General features: G+C 40.8%; 1 protein-coding gene across 1 annotated transcript; it reads left to right on the top strand.

Moving 5' to 3' along the window:
• LOC121874969 (exosome complex component RRP46-like) lies at positions 1-16,081 on the top strand. Its single transcript, XM_042379319.1, has 6 exons — positions 1-106; positions 2,502-2,577; positions 6,111-6,224; positions 9,150-9,271; positions 14,066-14,206; positions 15,685-16,081. The coding sequence occupies exons 2-6, from the start codon at positions 2,511-2,513 to the stop codon at positions 15,877-15,879; spliced, it is 639 nt and encodes a 212-aa protein (XP_042235253.1). The 5' UTR covers positions 1-106; positions 2,502-2,510; the 3' UTR covers positions 15,880-16,081.
• Positions 16,082-16,295: the final 214 nt, after the last annotated feature.

Raw genomic sequence — 16,295 nt, 5'->3', positions numbered from 1 at the left:
TATTAAATGGTTTAGTTGAGAGACCGTAGAAGTAAACATAAACAAACTCACGTTGAGTTACTCAGACTGGCACAGGTTCTGTAGCCTAGACGACATTTAAAACTAGGTTAGTACAAAGTAATTTTCACAGTTTAGCTTGAAATACAATCAATATCTTTTTCTACAATAATAAAGGTAGGCAAGTACTAGTCTTCCTGTTCTCTTCAAAAACTTGGGAGTATAAGTAGCAGTTCCTCTTGTCAGGTTAATATCTGAGATCATCACTACCACCAGAAGGAATTGTTCAGTTTAGTTGATTTTTGGCTATTATTTTAGTTTAGATCACCCGGGGAATCTTTGGAATTTAACCCCTCGCCAGAAAGGGGGAGAGCCTGTGGGGGGAGAAGCAGGTTAGGTTAAATATAGTTCCTGGGGTCTATGGCTAGGTTAGGTTGGTTAGGCTAGGTTACATTGGGTTAGGTTAGGTTGGTTAGGTTAGGTTACATTGGGTTAGGTTAGGTTGGTTAGGCTAGGTTACATTGGGTTAGGTTAGGTTGGATATCTAAAAACAAATAACCAGCTAATTATTGACGACTGATCCGCTGCATATTTCTCATGGAAAACGATTATACAAATGCCACAATGTCACTGTTTTTTTAATGGACATAACCGTATTTATGGAAAAACTGTTAAAAACTGTTTATTTAACAGTTTAAGTTAACCTAACCTAATCTTAACCTAACTTTAAACTAAACTAACTTAACCAAACCCAACCTAGCATAACTTAACATCTGCCGTAGGCGAACTTACTGAGAGGGGGGGAAGAGGCTGTGATGTCCTCCACATTAGCTAAACAAGCAGCAGAAGCACTGTTACAAGACCTCGCCAAACAAACCTACCTAACTTCCTAACTGCGGGGCTCCGACCCCCAGCCCCCCCCCCCCTCCTCTGCATATTTAACAGAAAGAACTTACTATGAGATGATGTAATTTTACATTTTTTGTAGACGTGAGAGCAACCGCCCATACCAAACAGCTCGTAAGCATACACTGAGCATTGGCACTAATCCGGCTCGGGTGGTGGAGTGTTTTTTAATATGTCTGTATGATTGGCTGTTTACATCATGGGATGAGACATCACCTCCGCATTACCACCAAGAAGACAAAGTAGTGTGCACCTAGGTGCCTAATTATCTACCAAACAATACATTTGCACAAAGAATTATTATCATATCAGAACTCACTGATGAAAATATAGTAAAAAAATAAACACCAAAACAAATAATGTCGGCGGGTCAGTCGTCAATATTAACCGATGACCAAAACTAAAATTTTACCCTTTTTTTCCACAGATGCTCTTATCATTATACAGGTATTAAGTATTTTAAATGAGGCGACATTTACTACAACTTAATAAAACCTGACCTAACCTACCAAAGAAACCTGCTTAACCTTACCTAACTTCCTATCCGTCACCGCCATATTAAACAGAAAGTACTTATTGTATTTTGATATCTGGTACCAATGAAACCAACTTTGTTGAAGCATCATGGTGTAGTTTTGCATTTTTTGTGGATGTGTGAATACACTCAGACCAAGCAGTCTGTTGTAAACAAACTGACAACATGCGATGACTTGGCAGATTTTTTAATTGTACAGTATTTACGGTAAATAATTATTTTCTTTATATTCGAAGCGCGCAGACATAATTTTAATGTTATATGATCAGTTTTTCGCCGTGTTTTTCCCGGAAATTTTCCTCATCCTTCAAGCCCTGCCCACTACAGGTGATTTATAATCATAGATAAAAAGTAAAAAAATAAATAAATACGTATTAAAATAACAAAATTTTGCCTATTAAAATACTCACTATAATGATAAGAACATCTGTGGAAAAAATGAACGGAATCGAGCGACTCGTTGTGGTGGTAATGGTGTTCTCGTACATTACCCTTCTGTGTAATGAGGTAAATGTTAGGAGGCAAAACTACATAATGTATAAACATTTACCGGTAAAGGAGGAGAATACGACTAGTACTTGAGATAATTTATGGAATTTAACCAGAATTTCTAGGGGATACTATTTGCATGATACTAAATATCAAAATACAAACGACAATACACAGAACAAAACACAACCTGACCTAACCAACCACACCTCCCTGAAGCACAACAAACAAGATGGTTCCTCTAGGGTAGGTGACGCGAAGTAAGTACGGTATTGTTATTTATAAAGAAAAACTAAGAGAAAACAATACTGTAGTGTATAGCATAAGAAAAGTGCTTTTCCTCTCACCAATTTGCTTTATTATTTAAGGTAAGAGATAAGTTTTTCTCAAATGATGCTTTTCATTAGTTAGCTGATTAACCCAGACCCATGTCCTCAACTTAACTAAAAAATGATTCCTTGACAACAATTTTGCTAAGAACTCTTGGTATGCAGTAGTTTAGGGTAGTTCAACATAAACAGAGTTATATGCTCATAATACTGTGCTCTCTATATATACTATTTTTATGTTTCAGACGAGTAAAATGTCGAAACACGCTTGTGAGCTAAATTTCCTCTCCCGGTCTGATGGCTCTGCACTTTATTCTATAGGTAAGTGTTTTATTTAGATTTTGTATATTCTTTGGGGTTTTTTATTTTGTTGTTGTTGAAACAGAAGGTGGTGTCAGTTTGCCCCTAATTTATGTACGTGTGTGGAGGAGGGGTGGGGGTGCGGGGGGGGTGTTTGCTGTTATCGACCAGCTTAAGTAAGGCTGGCATAAACAAATACACTGTCCAGGTTTCCATACTTAGAGAAGTTTACCTCTTTTTTGACAATATTTCAGTACAGTACTAAACTTCTGTGCTTACTGTAAACTTATAACATTTATTTTGCTTCCTGCACAGATATATTATACATGAACATTATATGTGATCATACTCTTCAATACATTCACTTCTTCACAAATCATGGCAGAGCTAAGCAATATTTTACCTCTACAGCAAACCCTTGATAACTCGGCATTCGGTAACTCAGAATTTCATATAACTTGGCACAGATATGATCTCGGAATTCATTACAAAATAATTCAGGAAATTGCATGGTATATAAAGTTATCTGGGTAAATCTCATCATATTTGGCCTCGTGGGTAACACCCGCTCCACTCTTGGTCAGTCTGGTGTTTGTTATTGTTGTGGTCAGGTGTGTGCCGGCTCACTCCACCCAGTACATGGACGTGGGAAGGGAGGTTGCTGTACACCCCAATATTTGAGGTATAAAGTACTATACATTCAACACCCCCTGGTTAAATATAGTTCCTGCCGTACTAACCCAGTAACACCCAACAACCTCCTCCACTCATATGTATTTCTCCTATACGTATTGTATTTCAATCGTACGCCTGGCAACAGGTGTAAGGGCTGTAACGTGTGGGATGGTTGTCCGCCGCTCGTTTGCTTGTTCGTGGTCCCACTAGGGAGGGGGGGTAGACGGTGGTGAGAAGGTCGCTGCTGCCTCGAAGCCCGCCAGACACGGTCCAGCCTTGACCACAGCTGCACTTCCCCCACTATTCAATTCCAACTCTGGTTGTGTGCTCATCTGAGGCTCCTGGGGCTCGTGGGCTGATTCCCCAGTCCTTCACTATTTGGCTGTCAATCTCCGGACACCTGTTCCAGCTACTACTGTTGCTGCCACGTGATCGCCACTTCCTCCACGCCCTATCCACCGTCCATGCCCTGGCGTCTCTCCTGTGTGGCAAGACATCGCCCACCAACTCCAAGTGAGGAAGCTGCCCTGGACCTTCCCCCTGAGAGCGGATCACCACGTTACCAGAACATCCCACCGTGCTGGTCAGGAGGAAGATTCATCTGCAGCCGTAGGAAATACCTGTACTTTGTTGTATTAATTGTTTTGTTTCAAGTAATTCTTTGACAATAGTTTTGTTTATTTAATATTTGTGTGAGTGGTGTCAATTATTGTGATTATTTTCGTAGTAAAGATATGTTAATCTCTAACGGTTGTTTGTTACCCCTTGGAAACCCATGGTTCTTGACTTTCCTTTTATAAGATCCTGATTAGGCTGGCAAGGGATTTATATCCCAAAGATCAGGCCTTTACAACGGGAGCGAGTAAGTAACCACTAGTTAGTGCATCATCTGCTGTTGTAACTCTTCTCCCTCCCTGTAATATTTCACTGGATTTACTGTTATTATTAGTGTTTACTGATATAATAATGCTTAATAGTGATTAACATGGCATTGTAGCCAGGCAACTAAATTATTAGGTCTTATAAGAAGGTCGTTTAGATATCTAGACGGTCCGTCCCTCGTAACGATCTTCAAGAGTGAAGTGCTTCCCCATCTGGAGTACTGCCACCCCGTCTGGTCCCCGAGATATGCTAGGGACTGTCAGTTGGTTGAAAATATTCAAAGGAGGGCCACCAGACTGGTGCCTGCACTTCGGCACCTCAGCTACCCTGAGAGATTTGAGTGCCTGAATAATGCCTAGCTTATATTACAGACGGGCAAGAGGCGACCTAATTGAAGTGTAAAAGCATCTCAAGGGGCACTACTCAGTCGAGTGTCCTTACCTGGAGTTGCCGGACGCTTGCCCCACAAGGGGTCACAGCTCAAGATTGAAGAAGCCGCAAGGCCAAAAATCTGTGATTGGTAACTTTTCGGAATGAGAGTTGTGAACTCTTGGAACATTCTGCTAGAAAGTGTTGTGACGGCACTGAGTGTGAGCTCTTTCAAGACCAGACTTGACCAACACTGGAGCAGGTTCAGGTACATTCAGGAGCCGGTACATACTTGCCAACAGTGCGTAACAGAGACGTGACTGACCGCCCAAGTCTCTAGCAAGCCCATCATTGGTGAAGAGGGTAAAAGAAGAAAAGTAAAATAAAATCTATACTCATCGCTGTGACCACCAGGCTACTGGGCCTACTGTTGAGAACCAACTCATATTTTCAGGTAGATGTACATAACTTTCTTCATTTATTTTTACTCAGTTACACACACACATCATCCTACATACATATTGTGAAAAAAGTAAAAGAAATAATTGTCCTAAGGGCAAGCACATAAAGGGAATAATTTATTTGTACACGAGTTAGCTGGCTGAGTGAGGGACGGGAAGACAGTTGCAGTGTGTAAGGGGGAGGGTGGGGGGGGCATTGCTAGGGAACCAGCGTGCCAGCTGATGTTCGTTACCTTGGTGAACTTGCATTTGGCTTTTATTTACTGATTGTGCAATACAGTATGTTTCGTTGGTATTTTTTTTATTTATTCATCATATTTCCCGGTACTGTATATATTATTTCAAGAAAACTATGGTTACAGGAGGAAAATACACACATTTTTCTTCCTAAATACTCCCTGCCTTAAAATACAGTTCAGGTACTGTATTTTTGGTGTTTTTATGTCGTCATTATATATAGTTTTTATACATTTAGTACATTCACCGTAGGCTGATGTAGCATTCATATTTTTTACATTATTATTGACAAATTAAACAGTAACCATGGCCCCTAGGAAAGTGTTTGGTATCTATAAGGGTGGTGAGAAGGTTAAGCCTAAGACCTTATCAGTGAACTAAGAGTAAGTGTACAGTACTTAATGGTCGTTACTTTTTTTAATTCATTTATATTAAAAAAACATGTATTTCTTTTATAAAAATTGGATACATTGGTGTTGTACTCTTTTTTTTTTTTTTTAATAGTTTTTTTTGACAAATTTGATCTAAGGTGGACACCCTCTTTTCCCGGACACCCCTTCCCCCTAATTAGTCCGCCTTATGGAGGTTTTACTGTAATTGTATTTGAAAAATCAACTTCTAAACTCTCAAAAAGCCCTTACAGTACAATATTGAATTAGTTGTGGAAAGGGGTAAAATTAATTCAAGGATCATTTGCAGAGATTACAGAGGACTATTACTAAAAATTACAACTTTCTGATCAAAGTTACTGGTATTTACTGTAGTAAGCATAGTGAACGGCCATAAAAATGTGCAGGAATAAATGTACCAATGAATAAAAGAAAATCAATTATGCTTTGAATTTTGTATAATATCTAAACATTTCTTTTCATAAACAGTTTTTATCCATGTTAAAAAGATAGATATAAATTTTATTGCATTTTTCATCAGGAAACACAGTGGCTCTTGCTTCAGTAAATGGTCCGGGTGAAGTTAAGAAGTTCAACCGCCTCTACAACAGGGCATATCTAGAGGTGTCCTACAGCCCCTCCACCGGACAGTCCAGTACGTCTCTCTCAGCATATTTATACTGTATGATGTAGCCGTGAAGCTGGTTTATTGTCACAGATATATAGTGCTGCTTTTACAGGTATTTTTAATAAATGATTACAGTACAGTATAGTAATATTCCCATTAGCTGGAACAATTGGTGCAAAGCACTTCTGGAAATGACAGATTTCCAGGTAACAAGACAACTTTCTCAAACCCCCAAAAATACCCCATCCCCGGAATTTTCCAGAGAATTCCTAGCAAAATTCTATTCCGGCTATCGGAGAGTTTCGGTTAAGAGGGATACACTGTACTGTATGAATGTTCCATTCAAAATATACACTAACTACAGTACTACAATATACTGCAGTGTCTTAAACAATATGTGAGGTAAACAGGGCTTCAATTCTCTTAAATATCTGTCTTTAAGTATCTATATACAGTACACATCAACCATATGCCAGACTCACTAACATCATTCATAAGATATACAGTACAGTAGAGTGAGTGTGATTATCTATAGCTTGAAATGGCAGATAAAGGAATCTTAACCCTGACAAATACCAACAAAATAACTGCAGATATTGTCTTTATTATTGAATATAACATTGACTAATTAAAAGGAAAAGGAAATTCTTAAATCTACTTAACAACACTTAATTATTTTAATCTCCAGTCTATGTGGAATAAATTACCTTCAATGCATGGAATATTGTTTTAGTCATTTATGGGTTAAGTATACAGTAAATACCCAGTCATAAGGATTTATTTACTCAACATCAGAGGTGGCTCCTCCGAAATCAGTACTTATAGTTTTCTTTATAATACACAAGAATGTAAGGTAGATATATTGGATCACCTGAAGATTAGACATCCTAGCTTATATCACCTGACAATTAACCACTCCATGGTAACCTAACCTCCCTGGTATTGTTAGGATGGTTAATCTTTAGGTGATGTGATATATTGTATATATTATATTACAATATTTAGAGCCTTCTTATCAAACCCATAATACAGTGTGTAATTCAAAACTATCTACCGTATGTCCTTTGGCAATCATATACAATACCACCTCCAGTTGAACAGACTGGAACAGATCTAGCAAAGTTCTAAATAAATTACACTGTACAGCTCCTCCCCGACTTACGACGGAGTTAGGGACCCAAATCCAGGTCGTAAGTCGAAATGGCCGTATGTCGAAAATGCTTAAATAATACATAGAAAATCTAAAATGGGTGTCTCTTTTTTTCTTCTCAGCACCACAAAACTCTCACTTTTAAGCTTGCCAGACATTTTAAAGTGAATTACAAACGAAAATTTTGTCTGTACTGACGTTGGGACTCAAAAATACATAATTTGACAAAATTTGGGTATGACTGAGGCAGGTCGTAAGTGCGGGTGGTCGTAAGTTGAGTAGGTCGTAAGTCGGGGAGGAGCTGTATAAGTGATCCCTTGGTTAACGAATTACCTTCCATAAGATTCTTTACTTCGGTTAACGAGCAAACCCTCGGTTAACGAATTACCTTCCATAAGATTCTTTACTTCGGTTAACGAGCAAACCCTCGGTTAACGAATTCCTTACGCATTTTTCCCAACATGTTTTCGCCTGCATATGGCTTCCCACCAGCTGCAGTATTAGTCCGCCAATACAGTAATCGGTTTTAGGGCTTAAATTCCTTACCATTTTAGTAAATATCAAGAAGGTTGTACTATTCAATAATTTAAAAGTTTTATATTAAATTTTTTAGTCATTTTAACAATTATTGAACATAATTGAAGTATAGGAAACTAGTTTTATGCGCGCCAAACAGCCACTCAACACACCAAGCTTGGCGTCAGTTTGTTTACAGGTTCAGAGAAAGGAACATCTTGTTTGAGACTCTTCAACATAAACTTTTTTTCTGTGTTTCCAGTCAAATTATTGGTTATTTTGAAATATATTTTACATATTGATAATATATAGCGCAGTGCAGTGTTGATTTAAAGAAAATAATCTTGAATTACACCAAGTGAGCTAAAATTTTATGAGTGAAATGGCAGCATGGGGTGACTTCTCTTCCACCCCAATGCCTTCTCTTCTCCCTTCTCCTCCACCCCCATTCTAATTCCCATCATCATCAACCAGGAGCCTTCTACATGCACACCTCAAAGTAAGTGTACTTTACTGCATTTATTTTTAGTTTGTATGTAATTTTCGGTGAGCTGGAACCAATTACCCAAAAACCCATTGAAACAATGGTTTCGGTTAACGAATTTTTCGGTTAACGAGCAACCTTCTGGAACGAATTGTGCTCGTTAACCGAGGGACCACTGACAATGAATCTTTAGTGTTGAACATAGTGAAATGAGACTTCCATAGTGCTTGAACATCTCTCGACTGTTTGGTACGTTTACTCACTAAGCCAATTCATTAGTGAAACATATCTGTTCAGTCTTTAACTTGCATATTTATTTCTTCTTAATTTTCACCTTTTCTTTCAATTCATCTGGTGTATTTCATGAACATAAGAATATTTATAAGAGCAATAGGAATAAAGAAACACACCACTACATTCAGTGAACCACACCCTGACATACAACTAATCAACCCCTTAGTAAATTCTTCCTAGAGGTTGGTCTTAACTCTCTCCTCTTGCTCTCACTCACTTGTTCATCTCTTGATCACACAGTTGATTATTATTTTCCCTTATTTTTTATTCAACCTCATCTATGAAATTTTCTCATACAGTAGTTTTTTTGCTCCTGTACTGCCAGCATTGCTATGAAATCTTAAGAATTATACACTGAGGGAATCTTGTCACAAATTGTGTTATAATACTAGTTTCATCATTGTGCCCATAACATTTCATCTCTCCTCTCTTCACACCATAACTTCTCAAGTAATTACTGTACTGCATTGTATTTGAAGCTTTAGAAATTCTGCTTGTTTCTTAACAGTGATAGGAGAGCGAGCTTTGGAGTCGGTGATCACACGCACAGTTGAACAAGTGATTCTTGTTCATCTTCACCCAAGAACTGCAGTTAATGTCACCATACAAGAGATGCAGTCAGATGGTTTGGTAAGAGTTATGCAGAAATAAGTACAGGAATTGTACCATATTTTGTCATCCCCTTAGATAATTAATACATACTGTACACAGTAGTTGATTTATTTGGACAGTACGAGTGCCATGTTTTTAAGATGAAGGTTTCAGAGTGAGTTATGGTTATTTTATTACAATATCGGGTAACTAACAGATGTTTTTATTTGTCCATTTTATAACCTATGTTCCTGCAGTGATTAATTTACAAGATCAACCACCATTAATGTTACCTTGGTAGAGTCCATCATTTGCACTGCACATATATTGTCCAGCAGCAGGACACTGTACAGTATTCATGTAAAGGATGCTGCAGCAGCATAGAGTAATAGTTCCTCATCCAGAGAAATCAGAGTTCTGAATCTTTGATCCAGCAGTTGTGTTGTTTGACCAGTGAGGGCATTTAACCCTCTTGTTAAAACTTTGTTTTTGGGGTTATGCCTCACAGTGTGTAGAAAGCCTTTTGATGTTTTGACAATTAAGATAATTGACATTTTAGACAGTTATTCTGCCAGTTCACTACTAACCACTGTGCAAGTATTAAATCTTTTGTTTTTCATATAAACAAAGTGAATTTTTATGGTTGTCAGAAACTGAGGATGACTTTCATCCCTAATAATAAGGATCAGTAGTCTGGCTTCTCTATATTAACTCGAGTGTAGTGATAATTACTCATCTATATCCTTCATTATTTGTTAGTAAATAATAAATTAGTTTCAGATAAGACAATACATAAATCCATTACAAATTTCTTCTAAGTTGAGCTAAGTTCTCAAAGGATAAGAGCATTCTCCTCTCTGGTGTTAGGATACAATACAGAACTGTACTTCAAAATCTGGTTTGATTATGCTGTCCCATAAGTTTCTCAGATGTCTATCTTATCTGTTGATTAGATTCATTATAAGACAATCTTTCTCTTCTACATCTGATAGTCTGTATTAACCTGATAGGTCTAGGAAATTTTCTTGTTTAATTCATAATACATGTACAGTAAACTCTTGCACTTTCGGACAATTAGGGGAGGAGAGAGTGTCTGGATGAGCCGGGTGGACAAATGTGCGTTATTTAATCTTATGGGGAAATTAGGATAAGTTCCACAACGACTAAAAGTCAACAGTTATGCTATAAAAGTTGTGGAAAAATCATTACAATACTCTAATGTGGCTTATAAATAAATATACTGTAATATAAAACTATAAAATAAGAAAAAATAAAGAACACGAGTGTGTGTGTGGTGGTGGCTGTGGTCTTGAGCCATCTGATACCTGAGGAGCCTTCCGTCCCAACCCTCCCTCCCTCAACCATCTGATAACTGAGGAGCCTTCCGTCCCCACCCTCCCTCCCTCAACCATCTGATAACTGAGGAGCCTTCCATCCCCACCCTCCCTCCCTCAACCATCTGATACCTGAGGAGCCTTCCATCCCCACCCTCCCTCCCTCAACCACCTGAGGAGCCTTCCATCCCCACCCTCCCTCCCTCACCCATCTGATACCTGAGGAGCCTTCCGCCCCAACCTCTCCTCCTCAACCATCTGATAACTGAGGAGCCTTCTCCCCCCATCCTCCTCCCTCAACCATCTGATAACTGAGGAGCCTTCCCCAACCCTCCCTCCCAACCTGATAACTGAGATAACTGAGGAGCCTTCCTGTCCCCACCCTCCCTCCTCAACCATCTGATAACTGAGGAGCCTTCTCCCCAACCCTCCCTCCCTCAACCACCTGATAACTGAGGAGCCTGTCCCCAACCCTCCCTCCCTCAACCACCTGATAACCTGAGGAGCCTTCCATCCCAACCCTCTGAGGAGCCTTCCGTCTCAACCATCTGATAACTGAGGAGCCTTCCTTCCCCCCACCTCTGAAACTGAGGAGCCTTCTCCCCACCCTCCCTCCTCAACCATCTGATAACTGAGGAGCCTTCCGCCCCACCTCCCTCCTCAACCATCTGATAACTGAGGAGCCTCTCCCCCCATCCTCCTCCCTCAACCATCTGATAACTGAGGAGCCTTCCCCAACCCTCCCTCCCAACCTGATAACTGAGGAGCCTTCCTGTCCCCACCCTCCCTCCTCAACCATCTGATAACTGAGGAGCCTTCTCCCCAACCCTCCCTCCCTCAACCACCTGATAACTGAGGAGCCTGTCCCCACCCTCCCTCCCTCAACCACCTGATAACCTGAGGAGCCTTCCATCCCAACCCTCCCTCCCTCAACCATCTGATAACTGAGGAGCCTTCCTTCCCCCCACCTCCTCCCTCAACCATCTGATAACTGAGGAGCCTTCCGCCCCACCCTCCCTCCCTCAACCACCTGATAACTGATACCTTCCCTCAACCCTGATAACCCCGCCCTCCTCCCTCAACCATCTGATACTGAGGAGCCTTCTCCCCCCTCCTCCCTCAACCATCTGATAACCTGAGGAGCCTTCCGTCCCCAACCCTCCTCCCTCAACCATCTGATAACTGAGGAGCCTTCCGTCCCACCCTCCCTCCCTCAACCACCTGATAACTGAGGAGCCTTCCCCCCCCCTCCCTCCCTCAACCACCTGATACCTGAGGAGCCTTCCGTCCCCAACCTCCCTTCCCTCAACCATCTGATAACTGAGGAGCCTCCGTCCCCCCTCCCTCCCTCAACCACCTGATACCCTGGAGGACCTGTCCCCCACCTCCCTCCCTCAACCACCTGATAACTGAGGAGCCTGTCCCTCCCTCCCTCCTCAACCACCTGATAACTGAGGGCCTTCCGTCCCAACCCTCCCTCCCTCAACCACCTGATACCCTTCCGTCCCCATCCCTCCCTCAACCACCTGATAACTGAGGAGCCTCCCAACCCTCCCTCCCTCAACCACCTGATAACTGAGGAGCCTTCCTCCCAACCCTCCCTCCCTCAACCACCTGATAACTGGAGGAGCCTTCCGTCCCACCCTCCCTCCCTCAACCACCTGATAACTGAGGAGCCTTCCGTCCCAACCCTCCCTCCTCAACCACCTGATAACTGAGGAGCCTTCCATCCCCACCCTCCCTCCCTCAACCACCTGATAACTGAGGATCCTCCTCCTCAACCCCCTGACCCCCTCCCTCCTCAACCACCTGATAACTGGGGAGCCTTCCGGAACCTCCTCCCACCTGATAACTGAGGAGCCTTCCGCCCAACCCTCCCTCCCTCAACCACCTATAACTGAGGAGGAGCCTTCCATCCCACCCTCCCTCCCTCAACCATCCTGATAACCGAGGAGCCTTCCGTCCCCCTCCCTCCCTCAACCACCTGATAACTGAGGAGCCTTCCCTCCCTCCCCAACCCTCCCTCCTCAACCATCTCTGAGGAGCCTTCCCCCCTGATGATAACTGAGGAGCCTCCCAACCCTCCCTCCCTCAACCACCTGATAACTGAGGAGCCTTCCGTCCCAACCTCCCTCCCTCACCATCTGATAACTGAGGAGCCTTCCCGTCCCCACCCCTCCCTCCCTCAACCATCTGATAACTGAGGAGCCTTCCGTCCCCACCTCTCCCTCCCTCAACCACCTGATACCTGAGGAGCCTTCCCGCCCAACCCTCCCTCCTCAACCACCTCCCTCCCTCCCTCCTCCCTCAACCACCTGATAACCTGAGGAGCCTTCCGTCCCAACCCTCCTCTCAACCACCTCCTCCCTCCAACCTCCTCCTCAACCACCTCCTGATAACCTGAGGAGCCTTCCGTCCCAACCCCCTCCCTCCCTCAATGATGACGACACCCACATCATTTATATACTGAGGAGCCTTGGTGATAACTGAGGAGCCTTCCATCAGATAAAACAAAAAATACAGATAACTGAGGAGCCTTCCCCCCATCCCTCCCTCAACCATCTGATAACTGAGGAGCCTTCCGCCCCCAGGAGGAGCCTATCCCTTACCCATCTGGAGGAGCCTTCCGTCCCAAAACTTGTGTGTATTTTCCTCCTGTAACCATAGTTTTCTTAAAATAATATATACACTACCAGGAAATGTGAGGAATAAATCAAAATAATACCAACAAGAAATACTGTATTGCACAATCAGTAAATAAAAGCCAAGTAAAAGTTTAACAGTCACTATTTACATACACTCCGTTTCACCATAGTAACGAAGACCAACTGGCACACCGATTCCCTAGCAACACTCCACCAACCCCTACACTCTGTGCTGTCCTCCCATTATGTGTTTTCCCTTAGGACAATAATTTCTTATACTTTTTTCACAATATGTATCTAGGATGGTGTGTGCATGTGACTGAGTAAAAATAAATTAAGAAAGTTATGTATATCGACCCAAAAATACAAGTTTTAAAAAACCATAACACCTCACAGCATGGCCCAGCAGACGACGAGGACTGGGCCCATTTTAGCACTTGGGGAATAAACACGGTATACGGACTGAGAGAAAGAGAGACCAGATAGGAATTTGCCACATTCAGATGTCGGTTTGAACCAACCAAAATCCGGATCTGACAGGTCCAGAAGTGCGGGGGTTTACTGTATCTGCTTTTGTGGTAGACATACAATATTTTTTAACCACTTTGGACCACTAGTATAACATATTATATTTTTGGTATTAATGTGAAATTTGCTACAAGTAAATAAGTTACCCTGTGTGTTCATGTTTTTTGTGGGGATGAATTAATTATTCTTGCATTCACAAACCATACATGAAACCATAAATAAAAAATACTTACCATACATATAGTAGCCATAACTGACATGGTTACATCGTCTAATATATACCTGGAATCTTACAAGATTTCTTTCTCACCAAATATTTTTTTTAGGAACTGTCAACAAGTGTGAATGCTGCCTGTTTGTCCCTTCTTGATGCTGGAGTACAGATGAAGTCAACATTTGCAGCTGTCACCTGTTGTCTCACACCTTCATCCACCATCTTAATTGAACCCACAGCAGCTGAGATGAAGGTCAGTCAATCTATTTTAGTTTTAAACATTACAAACCCATTTTACATCTTTTTCTGAGCTTTATTTAATGCTCATAGTTTAAACATATGGGAAGAAACTGAAAAAGCACAAAACACAAAAGTAACTATTCTGTGAAGGAAGGTCTGTGCAATGGATACATCTAGACAGTGTTAACTTGTCTGTGTGTGTGTGTGAATGATGTGTTGGTTTTTGCTTAGAGTTAACAAGAATCACAAAAGGTGGTGAATGACTTTAACAATTGTATGAGGGAAATTATTGAAGATAAATGCTAGGAAGAGTAAGGTACTGGTATTTGTGAAGGAGTTTGCTGAAAAATAATGCAAATTTATATGTAAAATCACAATGCAGAATTAAATATAGTATGGGACTGTAGGACGTTAAGGAATTCAAATATTTGGGAATAATATGAAGTATCAAAAGAAAGGTTTGATAACAACAGTAAGGAGAGATCAGTATGTGGGGAGGAGGGTGACTGAAGAGCTGGGAAGATGGAACAGTACATTGAGGGGAGCACAGGTGAAGGGTATAGACAAGAGAGGGCAAAGAAGATAATATACGTAGTGTACTGATAGGATGGCCTGGAGGTTCTTCTGTTGTGGCCACCATCTCAGTGGAGAGTTGCCTGGAGGAGGTAGACATCATAGATAAGATAATACTGTACTGTATAAGAAGACATAAATAACTATCTTTCTGTAAACTTGCAAATATCACATAGAATTTGATATATACTATATGATTTATACCTTTTGTGCCTTGTTTTGATGTGAATAAACAAGATGATCACTTAGCAGATTTCACATTTTGTCTGAGAGAGAGAAAGATTTACACCTTACAAAGTACAGTAAAGTCAGTTTAGGAACAATGCAAACATCAGTCATCACATTGCTACTGAAAAGGTATGCAAGAATCTAAGTAAATCAATTGAAATGCAGTCTCATGAACACTAACTGTCTCTTATAGCTAACTGTCTATGATCCATAACCAAGAGACTCATCAATGTGGACCTCAAATGTCATACATGATATTGCTGGCATTACTATTGAGAGCTATTTAAGGCGGGAACAGATAAGACCAATAGTGCAGGTAATCATTTCTTACAGGCTGTCCAATGGCAGTTTATATAGCTAGGTAGGATATGGTTAAGGTAAGAGTATTTTAGGAATGCCCGAGCCAAATCAGACTGACTTGATTTTATACATGCCCGCTCCCACTCCTGAGTGTACCCTGCCGGTATTATTAATGCAGGCAAATTTATATCAATGCGATTTCTGTCTCAGAAAACGTGAATATATTGTATTTTGTGTGTCAAGTGTAAGCTGTAATGATCATTATAGATTGAGAATCTCAATTAAAAGATACCTGTATTAAATCATTCCTCGATTAGTTTACTGTAAAACTATATAATCCCCAAAAGAAGTAATGATATGCATTGAAATACGTATTTACATTTTTACCAGGAAAGTGTGGCAGTAGCAACATTTGTACTAGATGGCCAAGCACTGAATGTTTTGTCAGCACATCAAGAGGGATGCCTCAATGCAGAGAACTTTAATGCTTGTCTCAAGGCTTGCCAGACTGCAGCCAAGGATGTTTTTAATTTCTACCGGCAGGCTTTGGAGAAAAAATATCATACATGTAATGAGATAAGCTAGGACTACCCAACTCTCAGTGTTAATATTTGAAAGTGTTATAATAAGGAACCTTTTAGTGTGGACATCATGTTTTAATTATTGCAATATTTCATGATAAACATTAGGACTTTGTCATATTTGCAAGATATGTGATTGTATTTTATATTTGTATCAGAATGTGTTTCTTTGAAGATAAGAAAAATAAAAGGCTAGTGTGATTTTTTATTGAATTTTGTTTTCACTTTTAAGATTTTCCAATGTTCAAATGAATACAGTTTAACCCCTTCACTACAGGGATGCCGCTTTTAAGATTTTATTTGGCTAACACCAGATGATTTTATTCAGCAGAGAGAGAACTCTGGACACAAATGGTTAAGGGTAATCCCATTGACTTTGATAGTCTCACATACCTCTCCTTTCTGCCACTACATATATGC

Source organism: Homarus americanus, unplaced genomic scaffold (assembly GCF_018991925.1).
Source record: "Homarus americanus isolate GMGI-L3 unplaced genomic scaffold, GMGI_Hamer_2.0 scaffold44177, whole genome shotgun sequence".
NCBI classification, from domain to species: Eukaryota; Metazoa; Arthropoda; class Malacostraca; order Decapoda; family Nephropidae; genus Homarus; species Homarus americanus.
The sequence above is the reverse complement of the archived record's forward strand: the minus strand, read 5'-3'. Positions and strand labels throughout refer to the sequence as shown.

What these genes read in the sequence shown, in the direction of transcription:
- LOC121874969 (XM_042379319.1), top strand. Translation starts at nt 2,511, where the DNA reads ATGTCGAAACACGCTTGTGAGCTAAATTTCCTCTCCCGGTCTGATGGC. An exon ending in CCCCTCCACCGGACAGTCCA is followed by an intron (nt 6,225 to 9,149) that starts GTACGTCTCTCT and finishes GTTTCTTAACAG; the next exon opens with TGATAGGAGAGCGAGCTTTG. An exon ending in CCACAGCAGCTGAGATGAAG is followed by an intron (nt 14,207 to 15,684) that starts GTCAGTCAATCT and finishes CATTTTTACCAG; the next exon opens with GAAAGTGTGGCAGTAGCAAC.